This window comes from Chaetura pelagica, unplaced genomic scaffold, assembly GCF_000747805.2.
Source record: "Chaetura pelagica isolate M959 unplaced genomic scaffold, ChaPel_1.0 scaffold90, whole genome shotgun sequence".
Taxonomy (NCBI): domain Eukaryota; kingdom Metazoa; phylum Chordata; class Aves; order Apodiformes; family Apodidae; genus Chaetura; species Chaetura pelagica.
This window is the reverse complement of record NW_009953496.1, coordinates 3027360-3053472: the sequence shown is the minus strand read 5'-3', so window position 1 is coordinate 3053472 and position 26113 is coordinate 3027360. Positions and strand designations below refer to the sequence as shown.

Sequence of the window (26113 nt, the reverse complement as noted above, 5' to 3'; positions counted from 1 at the left end):
GGGGGGGCGCCATGAGGCTGGGGAGGCCCCTGCGGGCGGCGCTGGCCGTGCCTGCTCCCGGCCCGGGGAGGCGGTGTCTCCGCGTCCCGGCACAGCCGCTGCGGGGCCCGGGTGCGTGTTTCCCGGGAGCATCAAAGCTCCTTGAGCGTGGAGGGACAGAATTTCTGCTGAGGTTTCCGAAGCGAGGCCTTCCGAACTCAAGGTGACGCTCTCTCTCCTCACGCAGCGGGTGCCGCGCACGGGATGGGTGTACAGGAACGTGGCGAATCCAGAGAGCGTGTCCGACCACATGTACAGGATGGCGATGATGGCCTTGGTGACCGAAGACAAAAGCCTGAACAAGGACAGGTGAGGCTGCCTCTTGTTATCGTGACCCTATCTTAGTGTTGCGGGAGAGCGGCAACCAAAGTGGTAAAAAATGTCACCCTGAGGAAGAGCAGTTAGCATAGACTGAAGGAGTTTGAATTCCCTTCCCCTCTTCCTTCCATCCTTTGGACAGGGTGCTGAAAGGGGCTAAAAACTTCTATTGCTAAACTTCGAGTCTTCATTGCAGGGGCTCTGAGCTGGTCTTCTCTCAAGCCATAAGTAAGTAAGCTGAAGCCACTCAGTTAAAACGCAGTTTGAAGCAGCAGACAGCAAAAGCATAGACTGTGAGGGTTTTGGCAGATTAGCACTCAGCAGCAGTAAGGAGCCTCAGAAATTATCTAGCGTAGCAGAGAAAAGATCACATTGAATGACTGTCAAGTGTAGTATGGGATCATGCTTTCTTTGTCCCTTCCGGAGCTGATGTGAAGGCTTTTTTGAGTATTCTGCTGCAGAATGGCATAGCTGCAGAGCTACCAGTGTCATGATATACTGAATCTGGCATGGCTCCAATCAGATTACTTTCAACCTGTTGCAGGAATAATGGGACGTGTGTAATGCTGTTAGCTACCACATCTAAAAAAGCCAGTACATTACTTTTGAATGCTGTGCTGTAGTACAAAGTGTATTTAAACTTAAGTCTACATTTATAAGCAGCAGTGGCTAGAAATAGGGAATTAAAATCGTGTCTAGGTGGAAACTACTTCCCTTAGCAAAGGAGTGAAAAATGTTATGTAAAGTTTTTTAAAAGAAACAACAACTTGTAAAATATATGAAGGGGATAAATCATGCAGTCTCATAGCTTTATGAATAGCAAGATATAACTTAAAATGTTGAAAAACTAATGATTATTTCTTCTTGTCAGGTGCATACGATTAGCTTTGGTACATGATATGGCTGAATGCATTGTTGGAGATATTGCTCCTGCAGATAATATCTCAAAAGAGGAGAAACACAGGAGGGAAGAGGTATGGACTTAAGGTGTGAAACCACATTTCTAAAGAGTTCTGCATGTTTTTAATCATAGGGTCATAGAATGGTTAGTGTTTAAAGGGATCTTAGAGATCACGTCGATCCAACCCCACTGCATGGGCCGGGACACTTCCTACTAGATCAAGTTGCTCAGGGCCCCATCCAAGCTGCCCTTGAACACTTCCAGGGTTGGGGCATCCAGAACTTCCCTGGCTATCCTGTTCCTGTGTCTCACCACCCTCACTAAATAATTTCTTCCTAATGTCTAACCTAAATGTCCCTTCTTCTGGTTTTAATACATTACCCTCATACTCTTGCTACAGTGTTCTGGTGGGAGTGAAGGGACCCTCTAAACAACATAATACCATAATTTGCATTAAAAAAGTATGCTACAACCAACCAAAGTTTTCAGCTCACTTTGATTTTTGTACAGATACAATGTTACAGAAGTAGAAGCTTTGAAAGAATCTTCACGTTGGGCATTTATTCCTCAACGGGCTGGATTTTTGGTAGCCTGAATTAGTCATGTGGATGAACCTTACCCAGAAGTGGGGAGCAGGGAGTAAGTGCACTGGGAAGGGTGGATAGCCATGTGTGGTGCCAGATTATGTGGTTATCATAGACACTTAATGTAATCCATTTGCACAGGACTCCAGACTCAGGTGTCTTTTTTTGTCTTGAGTCTTCAGGTGCAGAATGCCTAGAGTTATTTTATTTTTGGCCCTATACCTACACAAACCGTTGGTTTGTCATTTTTGGATTGTTACATTATTTGAAGAAAATGTAAACCACTCCTTCAGCCACAACCAGAGGGCAACATGATGCCTCAGAAACTCTTTAGAGACTACAGTTAGCTCTTCAGAGATTATTTACCCCCCACCACTTCTATGCTTACCTGCTTAAAACTTGACAGGAGGGACAAGGGAAACACGACACTATGACTAACTCTAGTAGTAAGCTCTTTGCTAAGAAAGTGGAACAACATCCTTAAAGTAGTATCTTTACTGACTAGAATTCTGCTATTTATTTTTTTTTTCCAATCTATTTGCTGGTGTGTTCTTACACTAAACAAATAATTACAACTCTTTGCTGAAGTCTCCAAAGGTTGTTTCGTCAGGGAGGATCAGGTTTCAGCTTTGTCCAGAGAGAATTCTCATTTGTATCTAGGCAATGAAAAAGGCTATTGAGGCTATGTATGTTTCAGAAGTTTTTTTAAGTATTTGTAGATCCTTCTGCTCCTGTTGCACTCAGTGAGGACTTTTCTTTTGACTTTGTGGGAAGGAGGGGTCAAGCATTAAATATTTAGACTGATGCTGAAATACTTTGTTGTAAAAATACACCAAGAGTAACTGTTTCCTGAGGTGGTGTGAGCTGAACTATCAATATGTTGTTTCCGTTGCAGAGTTCTCCTTTTCTCTCCCTTTGCTTTGCAGCTGATGTTGAGCTGGTTCTGAAGTTTTCTGCTTGTGCAGTCAATTTAATCAGCTAGTCTCACCAAGGCCAAGGCAACAGGAAATTTACCTGCTTTTAAAAAAACAAAAAAACCCCCAACAAACAAACGGGGTTTTTTGGGGGGGGTTGTTTAGGTTTGATTTGGGTTTTTTTAACCAGTTAAGATTTTGGCCTGCTAACCATGAAATCTGCTGAGCTGGAGCTGGAAGGAGGTGGGAAGAAATGAAACCTTGCTGCTTCAGTGTTGGGGAGCAGCTGATTCAGTTCAGTCATATTGTGGAACTATGCCCTGTGTTTGAAGTGGAGGAACAATCATGGCCCAAAACCTTTGTCTTGCCTATGATGTTGATTGTTTCATAAGCAGCCCTCGGTGTTATGAGGAAAATGGTAGAAATAGCACAGAAATTAGTCTGATCAGCTGGGAGAGCACAGAGTTACATCGTTACTGGTTACATCGTTAGTTTGATACAGCATTAAACCTTGTACCAGGATTTTTGTGGTTGAGCAAATGGTATCTCAGTCTGGGAGCACTGTGTTCTGTTGCTGCAGGGAATTAAGTGGGGTTTTTTTCTCTGTTTGTCAAAATTTGACATTTTTAAGGCTTATGTTTTGTTCCTGCCTGATAGTCAGTAGCTGTTCTCAGCCTTGCTAGTGGAAATGTGCTAGTTGAGTACTCGTTTGGGAGGGGGCAGTGTTTTTGTCAAAACTGGGAGTTAAGTCTTTTGAAGCTGCTTTTATGAGCTGCACCTATAAGGTGTTAAGTTCAAATGTTGCATCCACTAGTTAAATCTGGAAGGCAGAGCTGGTAACTGATGGCAGTTTCCTGGCATTTGACTCAGCTGTTTTGCTCTGGGCTTCTTTTTGGAGTCTTGAACATACCAGATAAACTTTCAGGTTGTTTTTCTTGTGTTTTAGACTAGTTCTCTAACAATTCACTTAGCAACTCCCATAAAAGAGTCCTTGAGTAGTCCTTTTGTTTCTCTGGCAGGTTTATGTAGAGGTGCATATACTGTGTAGTGTACGTTCCTACAAACTTGGTAACAAGTAATTAATTCTTTAAAAAAAGTGATGATAAAAATGTACTTGCTCAAAAAATGGATACATGGAAATGGCTTCTTTTTTTTCAGGCAGCTATGCAACAACTGACACAGCTTCTACCTGAGGACCTTAGAAAAGAAATCTATGAACTCTGGGAAGTAAGCTTGCATTCTTTTAATACTTTTCTAAAATTTAGGGTGACGCATTGTCCTTTTCTTGTTTACCAATGAAACTGCCATCTCTTAGTTTGATTTCAAGCTGGGTAGATTCATTTGCTTGGGAGATAAAGCTAATGGTGTGAGTCAAGGTCACTTCAGAGTGAGTTTCAAACAGAAACCCCAAACTTTAGCAAAATAACCAGCTTCTGTCCAGGGCCTCACCTGTCCCAGGGGTTTTTTTTGTACAACTGAAGGAAGAGTTTGTCCTCTATATACAGCCCTCTTGTTTTTTTACTGTGTCATCTCTTGTTCACATGTGGCTGTTTGCAGCTCATGACCTTTTAATACAGGAAAAAATAATGGGAGCTGAAGACAATATGGAGTGTTTTCTGCTTTTTATGCAAGTGAAAATTTATGTGGCTTCCATTTCTTTATTATACAGCCCATTAGGCTAAAATATTTAGTAGTAACTTCTGGTTTAAACTTAAATGTAGTATACTGACACAGAACAGTGCCTTTCCACAAACAACACATTTCTTACTGGTCTTGGGTATCTTGAATGTTTGTACTGGAAAGCATCTTCTGTATTTTAAAATGATTTAACTTTCTGATGTGAACTCATGCTGTTAAATCGATGTAATCTTTTATACTTTCAAACTAGGGATGATTAGATTATTTCCAAACAGTTAAATTTTATAATTACTTTATCTTCTGGCTACAGTGTGCATGAGGACAAGTGCAGCTACAGTCTCTTCTTTATGTGTAGTTGAAAACAAAGCATTATGTTTCTTTGACTCTGTGACCTGAGTGACCTGTATTTTATGCTGATACTTTCCCTTTTCCACATGAATGGTAAGGGGGTAAACCAGCATAACCAGATCTGTGGAATAATGTGTGTGCATTTGTTTAGTGAGCAGTGGTTCATTCTTCCTTGGGAAGCAGGTATAATTGAGGAAGAAGTTTTTGATAGATTATTCCTTTAAGACTCTTTTTTCACATATAGTGTTTCTTCTTTGCCTCAGTCTGTTATGTTTGTATAAGTGCTAGTTCAGTATGCAGTCATTCTTCAGCGTGTTAGCTTTTTATCATTCTCAGTAACCATAATTTAACATTCACACACTTGATCATTTGCTCCTTTTTTCTACCTTCAGGATATTTTGTTGGCATTCAGTCTCCAATGCAGCAGTATGAGTGTAACCCACATAGCAGCGAGTGTAACCTAAAAATCTAATATTCACATGTAGTCCCTCTAGTCTTATTTTAAGTGGAACAACTACGTGCTTCTTCAAAAGAAGGAAGTAAAAAAGGCAGAAAGTAAGAAGCATTTGGTCGCTTGGTATGATGCTGTGCTCTCAGCATGCTAGAGGCATTTCCCTCAGATTTCTTTTTGTGAGTGAAGAAAGGCCCAGGCTAACAGGACAAAATCTTTTGCCACTCTTGTCCTGCACTGCTCTGCCTTCATCCCTGCCCCTCTGTCCCTTTCAGCCTTACAAGGACTATTGCTTTGGATGGTATTGATGCCTCCAATATATTTTTACTTTGTAACTTAATCCAGGTTTGAAAAAACATGAAAGTAAATGGGCTAGCACACTTCAGCTCTGTCCTGCTTATTTTGTTTTCAAGAGCAAAAGCACAGGAGTAATTTTTAAAAGCCTGGCTGTGATGTTTGAGAGACGAGTTACTGTTTTTCTGAAGTGTACTGTTTAACTTTGCACTCTTAAAGACCTTCAGGGAGGTAACAGTGAGTTTATTTCAGCACTGTGCACAGCTGTACATAGAATAGCTCATGTTTCTTGAGGTTAATGTGAGCTGAGGTATGAATAAGATCTGGTGGGTTGTATGGCACAAAGAGGCTGGTAACAGATGGATTGCTGGAGGTGGGACAGACCTTTACAAGCAAAGGGCCATAGTTCTCCTTCTGAAGTTCTTTGTAATACTGCTAAGAGTTTGTTCTTTTTGGTAACCAAAAAGAACTAAATTGAGTAACTAGAAATAAATTGATTTAAGAAAATAAGAAGCACTATTTAAACAATTAAAAGATGAGGCAAAGCTTAGATTGAAAGGAAGGTAAAAATGTTGAAATTAAATTGATTGCTGAAATAATCATCAAAATGTAATTGGAAATTCAAAGCATCGTTTAAATCCAAATAGAATAGTATATGAATCGATCTTGCCTATCAAAATCTGGATTTCTAACTTCCAAAGGTAAAGCAACAAGCATAAGAACAAACAAGCTCCTAATAGTATGTCAGACAAGGAAGTGACCCTAACACTTCTCCAAGCATCGCTCTGCTGGAATTACAACCCAGGATCTTGCCACTATGGTCACACACACAGTTGCCTTCTTAAGATGCAGAAGGAGATGCCATGTTCTTTGGTCAGTAAGAAAAACCTCTTCCTGTACTTGTGCTGCTTTTATCTGCAGAACTGCTGTGTGTCACAGATTGTGCGGATCTGGGAACACGGATGGGCCCAGTGTGTCCTTAAGCCTCTGCTCAGATAATTGGCAGTGGTGATGATGAATGGGGTCAGACCTACCCAGTATCAATGTATTGGTAACCTGCACAAAAAGAAGCCTTTTTCTGGGGTTACTTTTGGAACTATGGAAAAGATGAGCTGATGAGACATGAAATGCAGTGAAGTAGACTTGGAAAAGAGAAAATTAAATGGCAAATCTGTTTGCAACCATCACTGGAAGTGAACAACAGCAAAATTGTTCATTTGACTAGAAATGTGAATGGCTTGTGATATATACTGATGATGACTGGAGAGAGGGAAAAGATAGCAGAGGGATTAAAGGACTTAAAGTCTGAAGGGGAGGAAACCCCTTAACTACTCCTCTGCCTATCTCCTGGGTAAGACATGAAGACATAAGTAGCTCAGACAGATTAGACCAAAGAGATGGAGGAGAACTGACAAGAGAAATGTAAAGAACAATTCCTTCTAAAAACAGCAGGTGGTGAAGAAGAGTGCAAAATAGGTCTTAAAAATAGGTGATGGTAATGCATAGGCACACTGTGGTAATTAATTGCCTTAACCAGGCCTGAAATGATATTTAGATATAAAATACTGTTAAATGTAACTTATTATTTAACTTGTATATCTTAGAGGGTTGTCTCCATATCGTTCCTGATTCAACCAAAACACTTGCTGTGTTTTTAGGAGTATACAAAAGAATTGTGTTCTTAAGTTCCATTGCATTTAATAGAAAGTTAGCACATAGTTCCTTCAAGGGTTTTGCTGAATAGCAGTCTTTAAAAAGAGAGTGAAAAATAAAACTGTCATGAATATTTATGTACTAGCTTTTACTGATGAAGAAAATTCAAGATATATAAAAAGCTTCTAATACTCTGTTTAAGAACAACATTTTTTTCTTATAACTGCAAATCTGTTCAGGAATATGAAAACCAGTGTACTTCAGAAGCCAAGTTTGTAAAACAGTTGGATCAGTGTGAGATGATCCTGCAAGCATTTGAATATGAAGAGTTGGAAAACACACCTGGCAGACTGCAAGATTTTTACAATTCAACTGCTGGTATGACATTTGAGCTTACTTTGTCTTTCATAAATGAAATGAAATATATAATGCTCGTGTTGGCCTTAAATACAGAAATACAGCTAAAACACATCCTTGTTGACAATGTTCACACTGTCTGAATCACACAAAAAGAGCAGAAAAGTAGTAGTGAATTTTTCACCCTTTCATAGTTATGTCTTCTAATTGGTCTCCAAATTTTCTGCCTTTCATCTCTGGGTTTGTATGCATCTGTGTTGCCCAAACCTTGCTTTGAGCTCACAGGCTTTCTCTCCCTCTACAGACTGTGCTGTTCCTATGTGCTCATAACACAGACTCAGCTATCCAAGCTGCTACTGAAGGCCAGGGCAAGAGACTTCGAAGGTAAGCAACCACTTGGCACACTAATGGGTATTTGAGGTATAGACACTCTGATAGTAGCCTCCCTGGTCTAAAAATACCTTGTGAGATTGCAGTAACCCCGAGGACCGTGTGTGAGAGCTATTTTCACGTGAAAACAAAGTCTGTGATTTCAAGGCAAGTCTATTTGTTGTTTTCCAAAACCCTTCATCAGAAGAACTTTTCTATCTTCTCCTGTTGCCTCTTGCTCTCAATCCCCATCATGTTTTTGTTCTTTCCACTGTTTCATGTTTATCTTCCTTTGCAAAAATAAAAGTCAGATGGGAAACTGTCTTTTCTGGGCATTCCCACAATGCATATTTGCATTTTTGAGCAGTATCTCAATAGCATGGTGTTCTTCAGATAATCTGAAATCACAGAGGCTATGCAGGCAGCAATCACTCTATTATGCACAACTATAACTGGCTACACCAAGAAAGAATCAAAAGCCCAATAACAAAACAGACTAGCTGAAGGTGCAAAGATTAGCAGGCAACTTTAGCCCAACAAATATATGCAGTCCTGGCTGCTATAAACTACAGGTTAAAGGACAATGATATTCTGGATTGATGATTTATTTCTCTGTTGTCCAGCCACAATGAATTTCAGGCTACATTTTACAGCCCTGTGTGGACCAGCAGCAGAGAGTGATATCTTTTTCCAAGAAAGCCTTTAATCTGAAGATAATTCAAAAGTTTCAGAAAGACTTGATCTAATCTGACAATTGCAGCACCTCTAGAGGATTCGTTCAACTTGGAGCATTTGTCTTTTTTTTTTTTTTTTTTTTTTCCTAACAGACATTGAGAGCAAGTGAGAACTAGTTATTTTACTAATTGATGAAGTATCCTAAATATTTTGGGAGAAACTTCCTGCAGTGTGAAAATACCTTACATTTCTCTATATGTATTGAACCTGAATCTTACTCATGCCAAGTTCCTTTTACTGGACTTTTCACCTAGAGACAGGCCCCACATTAATTACACTTGCACGTATTTATGGATCTCCATATATCATCAGAGGGCTGTAAAGGAGATGTCAGTCTTCACTGGTGCTCAGTCAGCAGCTTCTCTCTGCTTTGTTAGTGTTTCATGAGCCAGTGAATTAAAATTTGTTATCCCTATGTGGGCTCTGCTCTTGTGTGACCTGCCCAAGGTACATGGGAGAACCAGCTCAGTGAAATGTTTTAGGTATTGTGTTACTTTGTATTGTATTGTATTACTTTTTTATTCTATCCAGTTTCTTTCATCCTTTCCAAAATAAACTGATGGTGGAAAGGAAAAATAGGCAGAATAAGAGTCTTTATTATTTTAGCAAAGGGAGTTGAACACCAAAAGATAACTGTGATCCCAAGTCATCCTATCCTGGGAAAAATACAGAACAAAACTATGGACAGACAAACTCAGGGAGAAGATGAACAATCACCAGACATAGTTCCTGACAGGTCCCATTTATACTTCAGTGACTCCTCAGGGAAATAATAATAATCTTTCTGAAAAGCACAGTAATTTGTTTAGGGAAGAAGGGAAAGAAGAAAAGCATGAGCATAGCTGGAATACTTGATATTGTAATTGACATCTTTGCCCTCCTACTAGAATTCAGTAACTTAAACTAAGCTGGTGTCTTGAGTAGAGCCTACACATATACCCATTGTGCACCTGTAACGGGTGGTTTCCTGTAGCAGAGGACGTAGCATGGGAGTGTCCAGGTTAGGGTGCATCCTTGTTTTTTCAGTTCTTCAGTGTTTGAATAGAGCATGAAAGATTTTCTGTAAGTTTAGGGGGAAAAATAGCTGGAACTACTCTTACAGTTATTCCATAGCTGGAGTAAAATGGGAGTACTTTTGCTTACTAATCTGGCATTTATTTTGAGCCTAAAGCCACATGCCTGCTAACCTTTCACTGCCAGCCTTTCACACATTGCAGAGGGAGAGCCTTCTTAATTAACTTTCCCTTTCTTTTCCTTTGCAGGAAAGTTTGTTCACCCAGAAATACTCCAGCTTGTATCATTGATTAACACAGAAAGGAATAAAAAAATAGCTGCTACATCTCATCCACACTCCTAAGGTGTTTGTAAACGCTGTAGCTGTAATAAATCCTTTGTTTTACATTCTGTGCGTTATTTTTCCTTCTGTAATGCTGTTGTTTTTTCCAGCAGTTTTTTTTTTCTGCACATTCACTTTTGAGAATCCCTGGACGACTTAGAAAGGAGTGACCTAGATAGACTAGAGGTTATGTCAAGGGCCAAATATTTAGAATGGGGGGTGAGGAGTTTCGGGTTTTTTTAATCAGCCTCTGATTGATGCATTCTCAGTTAGAAATAAATTCTCCACTAAGGAAATTCAGGTAAGTTTCAACATTAGCTGATTGCAACCTAATCTTATGTAATGCACTGACTGGGACATCTTTTTCTGTGACTTTTAAGTATGTATGGATTTAAGTACCTTCTGTATCAAATGGGTTAATATCTTCTCACTACGCTACCAAGAAGCAAGACCAACAAGTACATTTCTCTAGAAGCTCTTGACAGAGCCAGACTTAGAGATGAGATTTCTGTGGAGTGCATAAGCCTTAAGAACTGATGGTGGATAGAACTGGTAAGTAATCTCTCTTAATTCCATTTTCTCAATATGTTCATTGTTTCATATGATTTTTCCACTGTTCCTGTGTTGTACCAGAGAATGGTGCTGATGTTTCCATAAGTCCAGTATTCCTGACTCCCCCTCACCCTGGACTGGCAGTTTTACAGACAGGTAGTTGATAATTACAGACTAGCTGATGTTGGGGGGCACTTCTGGAGCTTGTGCAGTCTGATGCAAAAGTCCATGTGAACCTGGCCAACTTCTGTTCATGTTGTTACATGCTGGCACTGATTCTGCTTTAAATGTCAAGTTTTCAGTGGAAGCAATAATGCTAATGTAAAAGTACAATATGCTTGTCAAGTAAAGCTGTAATGGTGGTAAATGCCTTAATGAGGCCAGTGTCTGCATGATTAACTGTTGTGTCATGTGTGCAGCTGGAGATTAGGGCAATGTCACAATTACCAGATAATGAAGTTTGCACCTGAAGAAATTAGATGGTAGAGACCTGGAGCTGGCTTTTCTGTCTTCAACCTCATGTCAAATGAGGCAGCGTAAAACCAAATTTAGTTGTCATTGCCTTTAAGGGTGCTTTAGCTGAGCACACCCCTTGCAGCACCATGACTCCAGGAAATGTCTCCTTTACACACACCTCAGGGGCCTGACAGGAGCTGGTGCTTTGTCCTGCAGCTGGTGCCTTTGGCAGAGGCACAGAGCTGTGTGCAGAGCTGCTGGCAACTCCTGCCTCAGCCACCAGCATAGTGCACAAAATATGCAGAGTGCGTTGGTCCCACTGGGATGTGGGATGGCTCCTCTGTTCACACAAGGCAGCAGTTGTGCCTGATGGAGACCCTGGAAGAACATGCTGCACTTCGCCGAGCAGCAGCAAGCTAATCAGTGGTTATTGGCAGCCAATTGTCATACTGCAGGGGTGAGGGAGTGGGGCCTGCTGAGCTTTCTTTAGCATTTGATCCCACTGAGATGCACAGAGATCATAGTCTCCATCAGTTTGCATTGAATGCCAAGGCTGAAAGATCTACAGATGCATTGGAGGACAGAACTGAGAATGTTCCTGACAAACAAGAAGAGTGGCCTTAACAGGCTGTTTGATAGAAACACAGCAGGAACAGTCAGTTCCTCCAACACAGCAGGAGGCTTTGCTGGCTGGTTCTACAGCCTTCTGCAGGGGACCCAGGGGATGCAGCGCTGAACCCCAGTGAGCAGTGCAATGGTGTCAGGAAGGTAAATATCCTGGGAAGCACAGACATGGTTTGAGCGTGTGTTCTGTGGGTTTGATTTTGTTTAAAGACATCTTACAGGTACTTGTATGTAAAATTACATCCCCATCTTCTCATTGCTGGTGCTATTGTTTGTCAGTTTTGGGCACTGCCTTTTAATAGAAACAGGAGTTGGTTGGAAAGAGACTGGAAAAGTGTGTATGTTACCAGAAAGCATGCACCACATGTTGACAGGTTAGCAAACAGCCTGGGGGAGGCCTCAGGCTTCCAAAGTGAATGTTCACAGGTAGGAAAAGGGTGCTGTGCCCTGGGCATGTGGCTTGTGCAAGGAAATAATCTTTCTCCTGATCTCCCTATCAGCACTGAGTGTACACATAGTGGCAGCTGCTGTAACGACAACAACATGTCAGGATTTCTATGGAAGAGAGGTTTGGCCATCCTGCCTCCACTAACAATCATAGTCACACAAATGCTCTAAATTATGCTCTTAATGAATGCAGTTTAAAGTCTTTTACTGCTTTCCCAGAAGCACTTTTCTGTGTGTATATGTATATATGTACATTAACATCTAAATAAAATTAGGTCTAAATCAGTGGCTTGTAGGAGGTGACAATGCTTGGATCCAGTATTTTAACCTTGATTTGGCTGCTGTTCCTGCTCAAAAGATGGTCAATAGTTGTAGACCTAGATGATGTTTTTTTGCCATGCATTTCACTTCTGCTGAACTTGGTTTAATAATTTTTGTCCTTTGAACTTCAACAGTTTCAGAACTTGAACCACAGGTTTCCATGGGGAATTTCAGGTCCAGAAGGAAATTAAGAGATTTTTAAAACTGTAGGAATGGCAGATTTTGTTCTTGTGACTTACCTTGATGCCTGCAGAGACATAGCAGGGCTTAGAGATGCACAGTAATACTGGTAAATACACAGAATTAAAAAAAAAAAAAAGTCATAAAGTGTAAAAGAGTAAGAGAGAAATTTATTTTTAATAAGAATATTAATAACTTCATTTACACAAACTAAGTTGACTATTAATAGCTTCCTTATTTAAATAAATTCACATTTATGCACAAAACCATGTAAAATAAGCTAGCAAACTCTCACAAGAAAACTGTACTAAAAAACCCCTAATTGGAATTGCTTCCATGCTAAAAATGACACTCAAGAAGCATTAGATATACATGTCCAAAATTATGTCCTGTAGACCATTATGAAAGGACTTCCAGCATCTTAAAAACTGTAACAAAAGCCACACAGGAAAAAAAATATCACTTAAAGCCAATTTCCTCACAAGATTTTAAGCAGTCGGTAATGTCAAATGCACTAACACTGATTTGAAATGCTCAGATAATGCATCCATTCTGAAGGCAGCCAAACTCTTTTCCACCTTGTTTATACTTTATTGATAAGGTTGTGTTCATCTCAGTCTGGTGAACTGAGTAATGCAACATGCAGACTGACAGGTGCTCACTAGACAGCAAGATAGTGTCACAAGTGTGCTGCTCTGTTCTTGGGGGAAAAAAAGCTTTAAAAAGATGCAAGAAAACATGCTGAAGCAAAGCTGAGAGATGACTGGCTCTTGGTGATTAAGCAGATATAATGTGGTTGGTGGGATTATGGCCTGGAGCAATGCACAACACCATTTGACACCAAAAGGGAAGTACCTACTACTTATCCTATGTATTGTAAGAGATCAGGGTTTATGCAAGCAGCTCAAAAATGCAGACTGAAGGAACGGGCTGTCCAACCTACAGCACTTCTTTAGCCAGTTGTTGAGTTCGTATTTTTCCTCTTAAGGCTGTATCTTGACTGAGGCTCATAAATACACCTTCCCTTATTTTTGAGGGGAAGATAAAAGGCAAAATGACTAGAGGTTCCCTCCACTCCACTTCCCTTTGCAATTAACTTAAACTGTTAAGTCTTACCAAACCACAGAGAGCAAGCAATGGAACATATATTTAAACTGAAGCTTTTCCAGCTATGATGATCTTAACTCATCCACTGTGATCAGTTCAGTTTCAACATGAATAACTGGATGCCTCTTCCTGTCCTCCATTAACTCTGCTGACTAATGGGTGGAGGGCAATGCTAGACTGTACCAGTAAAGGAGAAAAAGCTTTTTGTGACAATAAGTGATTTAATTCCATTAGGAAGTAGATTATGTACAGATTACTCCTCAGCAAAGGGCACGTGGTATGGCTGGTAGACAGCTGGTATACAGGCTATTGCTGGCAGGAAAAACCTTTGCACAGCTCTGTGTCCATCTGTCTGATGTGGCACTGAGAGGGAAGTTGTAAACCAACAGATAGAAAAAAGTAAACTAAAAGAAAGAAGAAGCAGAGACAGGGAGATTATTGGAGGGAAGTTATGTGGAAATGAAAACTATTTGGGTCACTTAACATAAAATTTAGAGCATTATAGTCATAGATTTGTGTGGTTTCTATGGGGTACAAAGTACCTGATGATAAAATGGCGCATCCAAAACGAACATTTCTTCAGCACAAGGCAAGGGAGGTGATTTTCCAAAGCTGACAAAACCTTGTTGCACAAGTTGAGTGGTGAGGGGGTTCTAAAAATCACTGGCTGGGCAAGTCTCTGAAGAGAGGCATGTGCAGCTCAGGAGAGCCCATGGTCTAACACTGAAGCTCTTCTTCACTCTCGGGGAGCCGGGTGCCAGCAAGAGAGCTCTGTGCGCTGGCGTGGGCTGTAGAGCTGAGAACTTCTTCAAAACTGCCCCCTGGATGGCTTGTCCCACCAACCTTGGTCTGAAACAAGGCAAACAGAGAACAGCAGGTTCCTCTGCTCATGCTGTAGCGTGATCCATCTGCATTCCACCCCATGGCCATGAGAGAGCTCAGGCAAAGCATGTGCAGGGTCAGGTTTTTCTTTGAATAAAACCAGTCAAATATAACAACTCCTTTTCTCCCCCAGTTTCTAAAGTTCTAGGCTGCAATCGTAAAACCTAACAGTGGCATTTAGTCCCTAAGTAGGTCCCAAGCAGGATCCCAGATCCTACTAGTAAACTTACTGTGGTTCTTTCAAGCCTGAGAACAGGGCAAAACTTTTTACTCCATCCTACAACTGCAGCAGGACTTAAAGCCAAGCTGGCATTTTTCCAGCCTGTCAGCCACTGAATGCATAGGAAGATTATTTTAATTAAATGAACTTTGGGTCCTAAGTTTCCAAAGGGTTAATCCTATCTAATCCTTAGTTTCATCAGCTAGCATAGGAGCTTGTCTTTCTTGAAAGTTCAATAAAATAAGGCAGCAGTAGGCTTGATACTTGCTCTGACAGTCTGAGTCATGGTTACTAAAAAATCTGTGTCCAGTCTCGTGGTTTGTGCTGACTCTTAGCAACTATTGGTCCATCACTGATTCTTGCAAACAACAATACAAACCCATATGTTGTTAAATGTTGGTAGGCCCAGGACTTGAAGTGAAAAGGTAGCCACTGTCTAGTAAAGCTACTACTAAGTTTTTATGGCAAAACTCGTTAATTTTATTTGCCAATAAAACTTTTCAAAAGAACATTGGATCAGACTGATGAGAATGATTGTAAAAGTAGACTACTCCTGCACTTTTCCCAATTACTCAAGTAAGTAAGGTGCATGTGAGTTTGGATATCTCAATCAGAAACATTCATGCAGTTTAATTTTCTGTTTGCTTTACTGCCTGCTCTTCCATCAGAAAACAAGAATGATGTGAGTCATTTTACTGAATGCCTCTGGCCAATACCCCAGTATTTACAGCAAACATTTAATTTATCAGTGTTTTGGTTTTCAGAAAGTTGAAGAGAGTCAGGCACCCAGGTCCTGTTGATTTCCAGGGCAAGATGAATTAACGCTCTCTCCTAAAAATGCTGCAAGTTGAGGCTCAAGAGCAAATTGCATCTAATTTGAAATGTTACTTCTAAATGTATTAAATCTGAACATCAGTTTTGGCCAACTGTGGAAAACTATACGACCACTGAAGATCTGTAACTAATATGGGCAAGGGAGGAGGAGACAGGGGAAGATGATAATGATACTGCTGTTCTTTTGTGAGAAACCTCTCTGGGAAGTTCCTCACTTTTCTAGATCACATCAGGATCCTAGAATTGAAGGAGCAGTCTACGATCACCCTCTCATCCCAGTCTACCTAAGCTTGCAAGCCTTGGAACAGAGGCAGGGAAAAGGAAGAACAGTGCTGAGACATTCCTAGTTGTCCCCAGCCTATGTTGGTCGCACCCTAGATCCATGACTCTATAGCTTCCTTTCTCCATTTGCATAAAGAAATGTAAGAAAAAAATACAGAGAAAAAGTACTTCAGAAAATGTCTGTGGGCTTGCTAATAAAGTTGGGCAGTGAAGGTTTCATGGGACCTGGAAGATGACTTGAGACTCAGGATTTTTTATTTGTCCTGCTTAACTGATCCCTTAAAAGTTGACCTAAGAGCACCCTGAACGTATGATAGGCTAAGAGCGGGCATGACAAATAGTCTCTCCCAGAACATCACCTTTGCTTAATCAGCAAAATAAGATCAGGCTCCTCAAGCAGATCAGTGTAAGAAGAAATGGTCCTCAGAGCTACACAGCTTGGATTGACTTTTCCTCTTTCTCAATGACACACCAAGGGACAGGAAATGGACACCTCTTCCTTGATGCAGAAAGGAAATCACACATTTGTCCTTTATCCCTCAAAGCAAGGCAAAAGGCTTTAAGCTGTCCCTCACACAGGCTGGCCTAAGCATAGGAGGAATGGATTTGTGGAGTCTGGAGTAGTCACAGAGCAAACTTGAGAACTAGAAGCCTTCAGAGTATGTTTAGTGACTAAATGGGTCTCCAGTGTGGTTCCTTCTAACTTGTGGGTGGTAAAAAAAAGCAAAAAAATATATAAATTTCAGACCTCAGGTGTGCCAATGAGCTGCACTCTTAATCTTAATGGGTGGAAGGAGCATAAAGAGATAAGCAAGTGATACACTTGACTGCAGCAGACAGGAATTCAGACCTTCCAAGCTGATGCACCTCACTGCATGAATGATTTCTCCTAAAGTGAGGCTGAGTAGACAAAGCATTTGCAGTGAAGGTGAAAAGAATGACTAGGAAAGCATAGAGAGGCTTTCAGCTAGAGCTGTGGAGTTCTGTGTTGTGTTCTAGTTCCTTGGGATGCTCCTAGTCTTCCCTGGGATGAGCCTCCCACCTGTGACACTGCAATGAGGTTTCTCTCTCTGACACGGTGTAATGGAGATGCTCTGCTACCCACTTTCTTCAGATGCTGACTGGAAAATTTTATCTGCTGTACAATTTCACAGTGGCACGGGAAAGACAGATCTTCCCACTGCACCTGCTGCTTCAGTTCTAGCTGTAATTAGCATTTTCTTTGACAAGGAATGTCCTTCTGCCCCAAGGGGAAGGCCATTTGCTTGTCTTTTTAATGCCTGACAAGTTGCCATGCCTTTTGACATTAACCAAGTATTTTCAGTTCCCCCTGAAATGAGGGGTGGTGTATTTGGCTCTTGTCTGCTGACAGACTGTACGTGGAATGTGTTGGAATAGTTCTATTGCAGCAAAGGAAAATGCCATTTTATGAGCCCACTTGACTTTATCTGATGAAAAAGAACCATTGTTTCCCCCTCCAATGTGCCTTACCATGCAGCAAAGATTTGCTTTCTGCAAATGTGCCACATTCTGTCCTGCTATATAAGAGCCTTAACAAGTGCCATAAGTGATAACTAGAAACATTGCCATCAGATCTTCCTGTCCCACAGCAAATACATCAGTGTAGTTATGAAATTTTAAATCCAGACAAAATATTTAAATCTGAGAGGAAACACACTTGCATTACAGAAAGACGAGTTCAGTGATAGGAGCCACACAGGTAGTGTGAACCACACCTAAGTGACACGACAGCTCCCACCAGCTGAGTAAGGGGCACTCAGTGGATACATCTCTTGTACTGAAATGAAAGCAGCTCAGGGCTGGAAATTCACTCTGCAAGGCTTACATCTGTGTCTGTTTGGCATGGCACATGCCAGAACTCTTGAGGCTCCACTGCTTTCAAAAGCTGACCTTGCATCTGCACATGGCTCTGCCTTGCACAGCAGCATCAACCGTGGTCACACCTTATGAGAGGTCTCTGCTTGCCATTTTAGTATGGCTGGTTTTTTGACATTCTTGAGACAATTTGCTGACTTTGGCAGACAAGAGAAGTAACTTTTTAGCAACAGGGCAGACATGGTCTGCAAATTGCCTTCATTTTCCATTAGTGCTCTTGCAGTTCTGTGAAATTCTTGGTGGAACAGCAAATTCAGTCAGTTCCTCTACAAATAATATGGACAACTAAGCTGTCACACTTGAACACACACAGCCATGTCACTCTGCCTCTAACCCTTACCTTAAGGCTTGTGACAGTGGTCTCAACCTTCTCCTCAAACGATTTGAAAGTTGGAGAATTCCTAGGAGAAAAAAGAAGTTAAAGAAGTCAGTTGCAAATATCATGGGGTCACTCCACAATTCAATCAGTTTTTACCAGGCAACAATGGCAGGACAGAATGAGGAATGATTGATAGCACAGGGCTGTAGATCGGTAGGATATGAAAAGTCACTTGTGCTCTGTCAGTAGAATCCAATTATGGTAATTGCATAAGTATTTTTAAGCTACAAATTTGCAAAAGCAGAACCTGCCTAGTAATTGACATCAAACAGTGACTGGCCTGCCTATCCTCTGATACATTTGTTATGTTCTCAGAAGAGCAACCAGAGAATGCTGGCACTAGTGCTGCATTTCTATGGCTTTATTCATTTGTGTTGTTGCTGTAATTAAATTAACTTTTTTTTTTCAGCAAGTTCATAATCCACATAATTAAAAATATGTCGGCTTAATGTCCTAAGGGTAGGATGAAGGAGATTAGACCTACATAGGGAGTGGGTCCCAAATGCCTGAAGAATCCTTACCCCCTACTCCATGATTTTGGGACTGCAGGTGTATCCTGGTGCTTTCAGACTTTAGTGACACTTTTCCAAGGGTGCCACTCTGACAAAGCTAAGCTTTTTTTTTGCCTTTCACTCACTGTAGAATAGAACAGAACACTGTTCTGGGGAAAACTGTGAGCTGAACATATCTTAGAAGAATTTCAATAAAAGGCAACAGCTGTGATTTTCCTTCTTAAAGCGAATAACATATTTGGTTTGCTGGCTTGCCTGACAACCTGTCTCTTTCTCTAAAACTTGAAACATAGCTTCTTTTTCATTTAAAATGCATTAAATTTATTTTTTTTTACATTTCTTCCTGCAAACAGAACTAATGTCTGCCATGTAATGTTATGAATAGTATGAATATAATGCATTTGGTGTTTTAAAGTGAGAGTATGGATTCCCCCAGAAATCTGTAATCAAGTTGCCCCTCAGTTGCTTAGATTGTAAAGGGCACCTTCCTCTGGTTCTTTGCTCCTTGCTTGACAATTGAGAGCTCAACTATAACATAGTTTGTGCTTCATTATTAGTGAAGACTGCAGCTCAGAAACTATTGTCCAGCAGGTTTCCTCTTGTACTTTCTTTACCACAAGAAACAAAGAAGTGACGGGATATACCTAAGCCCACTACAGTATAATGAAGCAGCTACTTAATTCAGGTTTTTTTCCACCTTTTTTTTTTGGAGTACAGGCAGAAAGTGATTATAGAAACTATTACCATGGAAAGCACAGGGTACCTCCTACCAGCATGGTCAACAGGATGTACTAAAAACATGACATTCATTTGCTTCTACATGAAATAAAAAGTAACTGTGGTCTTTAACCATAACAGAGGATACCATCACAGTGGAACACTGAGAGAAAACCACTTCATCCTGGCAGGTTTCCATGCCTCTCTGCCATCCACAGGGACCGGCAACCACATGCAGGAGGAGCCTGCACTTCATTTCACAAAGCAATGAAGCCAATGGCTGCTAAAACTTCAGTGTTCCAGTTCATCTTCTTTGCACATTCTGGGAACTTACCAGGAGGATGGTGATGGCCTCTATTTTTGCAAATACTTTTACACTGTATCCCTCATTAGGCTGAGTTAAACTGACCCTAATTTAAGAAAAGGGCAAACAGAAGCTAATTGGAAAAATAATGCAGGTTTCTGCTAAATAGATGACAAACTTTTCATAGGGTAAGTAGAGTCAAAACAAGAGACAAACTGAGTTTTATGACATACATTTCACCCATAGGTCACAGTGGTGAATGCTTGCCTTAAATATCCACCTGATGAAGTCAAATGAATTAGCAAGAAAGCCAGGGAGGGACTTTTTCATAGAATCATAGAATGGTTTGGGTTGGAAGGGACCTTAAAGATCTAGATCCAACCCCCCTGCATTGGCAGGGATGCCTCCCACTAGATCAGGTTGCTCAGGGCCCCATCCAACCTGGCCTTGAATACTTCTCTCACTGTGAGAGGGTTGTGAGACAGTGGAACAGGTTGCCCAGGGAAATTGGTGGATGCCCCCTCCATGGAAGCATTCAAGGGCAAGATGGATGGGGCTTTGAGCAACCTGGTCTAATGAGAGGTGTCCCTGCCCACGGTTGGGGTTTTTTGCAACTAGATGATCTCTAAGGTCCTTTCCAAGTGGAGATATTAATGTATTTAGAGGTTGAGGGGTAAAAAGCAAGCTGAATCCTAATTTTCCTGAAAACAGGCAGAGCTTTACTTGAACAGACATAAATATTTGGCTGCAATCAAGTAAAGCATGATTATAGCCATTAAAATATGAAAACACTCATATAAAATCCCTCCATAGGAGCATGAGCCAAAGCCTGCTGGAATGGAAAGCTTCTCTGATGCTAATGGGCTTTGGATGATGTTCTATAGACAGCAAAATAACTGAATTTCAGATTCAGTAATAAATCCTGATAACAATCAACTACTCAAATACATCTCAGAACTGCTTCATTTACTCAGAGGCTTGTACAAGAGATTAAACAGTTAATACAATTAAAAGGGAAAAAAAACCCCAAACAACACAGATGGCCTATCCTGCAGCCCTTATCTACATTAATAACCTGAATTGATAGAAGTGGGACTATTCATACAAGTAAAAACTGCAGGATCAGGATCAAAGTATGTAAATCCCCCCTCAGCACACTGTTGAACATCACCATAGCAAATAGAATAGGGATAGCATATTACCTCATGGCAGGCATGCTTATGGAATGACGAATAGAGTAGCTGTAGGAGGAAAGAAAAAGATAAGGAAAAAAAGCTGTAAAATCCAGTTTGCAACATGATTATAACATATAGTTATTTTTAAATTAATTTTAAGTATTGCTACTCTTCCTCTCTTGATGGCAAGTTTGTTAAACTCACCTGTGAATTCCATCTTGCTTTCAGCACTGAAAAACTTACCACCACATTCTCATGCCAACCAATCAGCAATTGAAAAGGGCTCAAAAGAATTATGCAAAACAGGTGCTGGCAATATCCATTCAAATGATGCAGACTCCTGCTATCTACAGCAACATGCAGTGTGAGGCAGAGGAACAGGGAGCTACCTCCATGCTCCGCAGCAGCAGAGGATAAGCTCTGAGCTGGGTGAATCCAGTACACCTCAGGTTTGTGAACATAAGCAGAGCTGGTTTGAGGCAGCAGGTAAGTAGGCAATTGCCTGCCTTTGTTGCATGTACCATATCTGCTGTCCAAATAGCCAGTGCTGGGCCTCAGATTCTATAGGCTCCTGCACAAGAGGCTACTTGCCTTCAACCAGCGAGGCAGCTCTCTGTTGCTGTCTCCATCTCTAGGATGTTTCACCTCACACCTCAATATTACCAAGTGTCCACAGCTCTCCTCACCACACCTCCCTCCTCAGGCTTCCCAGCAGCAAGATTATTGGAAGGCTGGCAAGAAGAAGATGGAGCCTTGGCATCACTCAAACATCCCCAATTTGTCTTGCACACCTTTAACCCTGCAAGTGGCTGCCTGCTCCAATGTACAATTGGAGTGGGCAGCCCAACTATTCCCTACTGCTGGGAAACATCAAGCCTGTTCTGAACAAGAATCTTTATTGGAAGTGTAAGAACTGTCCGTAAGCACACTTAGACCTGAACGTTATAAATAAACTGTGCACTGTAAGATTATGTATTGTTCAAAAATTCACGCATGGCTACTTTTGGTGGTGACTGACAGCTGCAGCCTGGCCTGATTAAGCACAGTGAGAGCTTTAAGGGACACCAACATTTGGCTGCAATCACACAAAGCATGATTATAGCATTAAAAAATAAAAGCTCTCATATAAACAGCACATGTTTGTTCTAAACTGTACAAATTCAGAGCAGCACACTGTTAATGTACACACAAAAGATATTTTTTTTTCCACTCAGCATGAAGATTCAGAAATGGGGCTGGGGGAGGGGGTGAGGAAGAGCTATTTGGCAAGCAGGTGGGACAGAGTGATTTTATACGAACTGTTGTGTATATTTTAAGGCTTCTGCTAAGCTCAGATAGACAAGAACTGAAAACAGACAATGCAAATGTTTCATGTTCAATTTTTCACATCATTTTTAAGACTCATGAAAGATTAGCCCAAACATTTCACAAATGTGGCACATGTTTAACAATCCTAGTTAAATTAAACAAGCATGCTTACCATCTTAGTCTTCTAACATATGACAAATAGGCCAAAATAAGAATTTGGAAGTATTTCAGCATAGGCTGATCCTCTTCTAAGAACAAAACATTCCAGATACAAAGGTCTAAGTAAGAAGATTACATTGTGCCAAATAAAATTTGCACAGCTGAAAGATGGCATGTGACAGACAATCTGAATACTAAGTGCTCATTTCACTGAGTTCATCTTTTAGTTTCTTTCAAGAGGTAAGGATGCAAGTTTTAAGAAGAAATTCAAGCTCTGAATATAAAGAACCCTTTTAATCATGTTAAGAACTTGGCCTACTATTGGAAATTTCCTCAGGACCCAAAACTCTTATAAGAGTCAGCATGTACATTTCATGACTAACAGACTTTTTCTTTATTGAAGAGGAAGTAATTAAGTTCTTTATTCAATGTTCATAAAACTCTGCAGAGTGAATATAATTTTTACAGAATGTTTGCTGTATATGTTCAAAACTGACAGAAAAAGATGTTTGAAAAAATGGGATTATATATAAATGGGTTTTCTCAAGAGCAACATTTTTGAATGAGTTCATGATTTGATTTTGAGAATAATCTACTCAGGAGCAAGGCAAACAGTCCAGTCCTCTCCTTATGATGCTCACCATGCTGTAAAAATGTTTAAGCAACACATGATTTTTATCATATATAACGATGCTGAAAGGAAAGAGGTTATTGCATTATATTCCATAAAACAGATCTTGTCAAGTACAGAGGTAGTATTAAAGGACAGTAATGTATCTTACCCAATTGAATGAGATCTGTGGTGGATGCATAAAGGAAGAAAAGCAAGAGTTAAAAGGATTACAAAAATGTAAAAAAAGGATACACCTATATCTGTAGCACGTCAAACTGCCCAAGGACAAAAATAAAGTCATTTGCATTCAAATCTCCATACTGGAATTCACACTAGAATGAGGATCAGTTGAGATTCCTTCAAAGTAAAAATTTTCACACACTCCTTCACTACAACAGTCAACAAAGAATGGAAGTTTTGTCTGCTGAACTGTTGTGTTCTCGTCATTAGATGAGATTCAAACGATGCAAACCAGTTTCCCTCCCAAAATCCTGCCTTATCCTCATTAAAGAGAAAGTACTGACAATATGGAATAGTACATGTACATCAGCAGCAATTGTCTTTTTCTTTCCCTCTGGATCTCTTAATCATCTCTCAGCTGATAAGGGTATGGCAAAAATAAGGCACTTTTAATTACCAAAATGACATTTTCTAAAATGCTTCTTCCTTGTTGAAAACAATACTCGAAACACTTTGACGCCATTTTCCAGCTCACAAGCAGCTTAATTAAAGCAGCAGAAGTGAGAGAGGCACAGTGATATACAATGTTCAAAGGCTGTCATTAAGGTTCCAAAGTCAAGAAATGATGAAGAAGGCAGTGTCTCCTTCATCTGGGAGCACCTGATGTAGTCTTTAATTACAGACCATTTCAAGGGAACACCTGTCTCACACTGTGAGCCACAAAGGTAGCGCACACATGAATGAAACATCTCTTCAATACTTATTTTTCACATCCTTTTTCCATGTGTGGTGTGATGCATTATTTACTGCAAAATGTGCATACCTTGCTCTGAAGAAAAGCATTGATTTATTCAGGATTATTTACAGGGTTATGAAAAAAAACCAAAACAACAACAAACACAAATGAAGGGGTGAATGTCAGTAGAATGAGAGAAAACTGCTTCACCCATCAGCAAAATAAACACTCATGAAATTAAATTCTGAAGCAAAACAATATTACTATTTCCTTTATGGGGGATTTAGGAGCCACACAGTTTTAGGAATGGTAGTTTGAGGTATGAGCGCTACAATATTTCAAAGAATTAATCTCCCAATGAGTTTGACAACAGTTTTAAGTGCCCAGAACAACCCTAGATCACAGAAATCCTGGAAATGCACAGCAATTGCCAGTGCAAAAGCTCCACCACAACAAAAACCCCTAAAGGGCACAGCAATACAAGCACACCAAGAATCAACTCCCCCAGCGCTAAAGTAGATTAATTATACCTGAACTGTCTCCAACAGATATTGGCCTAATCTGCTTCCAAAAACCTCCAATGAGAGAGATTTCACAGCCTTCAGAAATAATCTGCACCCTTGTTCAGCTTTACAGCTGAACGCTTTTCCTGATCTCTCACAATTAACTGATCATATCCTTCCTCTCCTTTCGCTATTCAGCCACAACTGTGTAACCTAAAAGCCAACTCATTCAAACACTCTCACTGGCTGTATTTTCTGAAGCTGATTTTTGACTTCTTAAAATTTTCTTCCCATTCCTTCTAGTTCATTTGCACAGTCTTCCAAGGGTGGTGCCCTGGCCTGAATGCACGTGCTAGGCCCTTATCTGCAAAGCTGGCTGGTCAGTGCTCCTCATCTCTGCTTTTAATTTTTTTCCACCTGTCAATAAAGTGCCTCACACTTTTCTACGCTGAATTTTATTTTATCATTTAAAATAATTTTGAATTGTAATCCTGCTGCCTAAAATGCCTGCGTTCCCTCCCACTGCAGTCATCTGCGGATTTTAAATGTACACATGATGCCATCATCTAAACCTGTAATGAAAATGCTCAAGAGTAAAAGACTCAAGATAGATGCCTGCAAAATCCTGCATTATGGTGACCTACTGACATCTGTTCTTTGAATATAGTTTTCCACTCCCTCTCTCTTCTTCCTGCTTAAGCTGTAACACCTAAACTATATTTCTCTAGTTCACTTACAGGAGTGAAAACAGTATGGACAGCCTTATCAGAGTCAAGCTCTATCACATCTTCTGCCTCCCCTCCATCTTCTATAAGAGGCACTATCAGTTCAAGATTAATTTTTCTTGACAGAACCTTTTACATTTTTGCCATCATACTATCTTCTGGACACTTAGAAAACAACAGGTTAATGCATTCCCCCAATATCTGCTTTGTACTTCCAAGAACTTCCCTCGCCCGTTTCCAAGGGGATGAACTTTGCCTTATTCCACCCCTCTGGTACCCCATGTCCCTTCTGTGCCAATTCCCATCATCTCTAATGGGCACATTTAGCCACCTCAATCACATCCCCAAGCTCTCCCCCCTGCAGCAGTCTGTCTCTTCCCACATGTGTCTTCCAACTCCTGGCAGGAATGAGGTATTGTATTACCTTTACTCATCTTTAGAGCTGGCTCATCTCAGGCACTGAATATGAAAGGGGTCTGTGCGACCATGTAATTAAAGAAAATGCACAAGACAGTTGAATAAAGGATGTATAAGCAGTATAACTGCTGACATCCTAATTTGCATGCATGCCTTTGTTAGCTTAATCTTTAAATGCATTTACTCGTGTAGTTGTAATGTATATGGTAGTGTGCATGTAGTAATGTAGTATGTGTAGCTTCCTGATTTTATTTTTTTGTAAAGCAACAAAAAATCAGGAAGTCTCTCACTTGGTATCACAATTTATTTCTAAAAAGGGCACCAGCAGGGCTGAAACTCTTAGATCCACATGGGCAGCTGCAGAGCTGTCCAATAGAACTGCATGAAATGATCCAAAACCAAGATGCAAAGGAGCAATGGTAAAATACCCTCAACTTCGTATCCTGTCTGTGCTCTACATGGCAAGAGCCATGCTGAAATGTCCCTGTAACCTCTGCTTCTGAGAGATCTGAGCCCATGCTACTGCTCCATGAGTGACCTGGGATTACCCTCTATCCCTTGATCTTGCTTCTCCATGTCAGAAAATGAGAGAAAAGAAATAATATCATATCATACATATCAGAAGGCCCAAGTCATGCCATGCTTTA

The 26113-nt window shown here is 40.5% G+C and overlaps 2 protein-coding genes across 5 annotated transcripts in view; one reads left to right on the top strand and one right to left on the bottom strand.

The window, feature by feature from the left end:
* Nucleotides 1–11: 11 nt before the first annotated feature.
* Nucleotides 12–10006, top strand: HDDC2 (HD domain containing 2). The gene is made up of 6 exons (XM_009999209.1): nucleotides 12–111; nucleotides 183–348; nucleotides 1229–1331; nucleotides 3915–3983; nucleotides 7380–7518; nucleotides 9864–10006. The coding sequence occupies exons 1-6, from the start codon at nucleotides 12–14 to the stop codon at nucleotides 9956–9958; spliced, it is 672 nt and encodes a 223-aa protein (XP_009997511.1). The 3' UTR covers nucleotides 9959–10006.
* A 4335-nt stretch (nucleotides 10007–14341) lies between these two features.
* The window catches only part of TPD52L1 (tumor protein D52-like 1), a 34244-nt gene continuing 22472 nt past the window's right edge, over nucleotides 14342–26113 (bottom strand). Inside the window, exons 4-7 of one of the 4 annotated variants that reach the window (XM_009999102.1) lie at nucleotides 23075–23089; nucleotides 20853–20891; nucleotides 18079–18139; nucleotides 14342–14473 (exon numbers count right to left, since the gene is read on the bottom strand). In XM_009999102.1, coding sequence (XP_009997404.1) covers nucleotides 14342–14473; nucleotides 18079–18139; nucleotides 20853–20891; nucleotides 23075–23089 — 247 coding nt within the window. Of the gene's footprint in view, nucleotides 14474–18078; nucleotides 18140–20848; nucleotides 20892–23074; nucleotides 23090–26113 lie in introns of those variants that run through there. The other 3 variants (XM_009999103.1, XM_009999104.1, XM_009999101.1) reach the window with 3 other exon arrangements.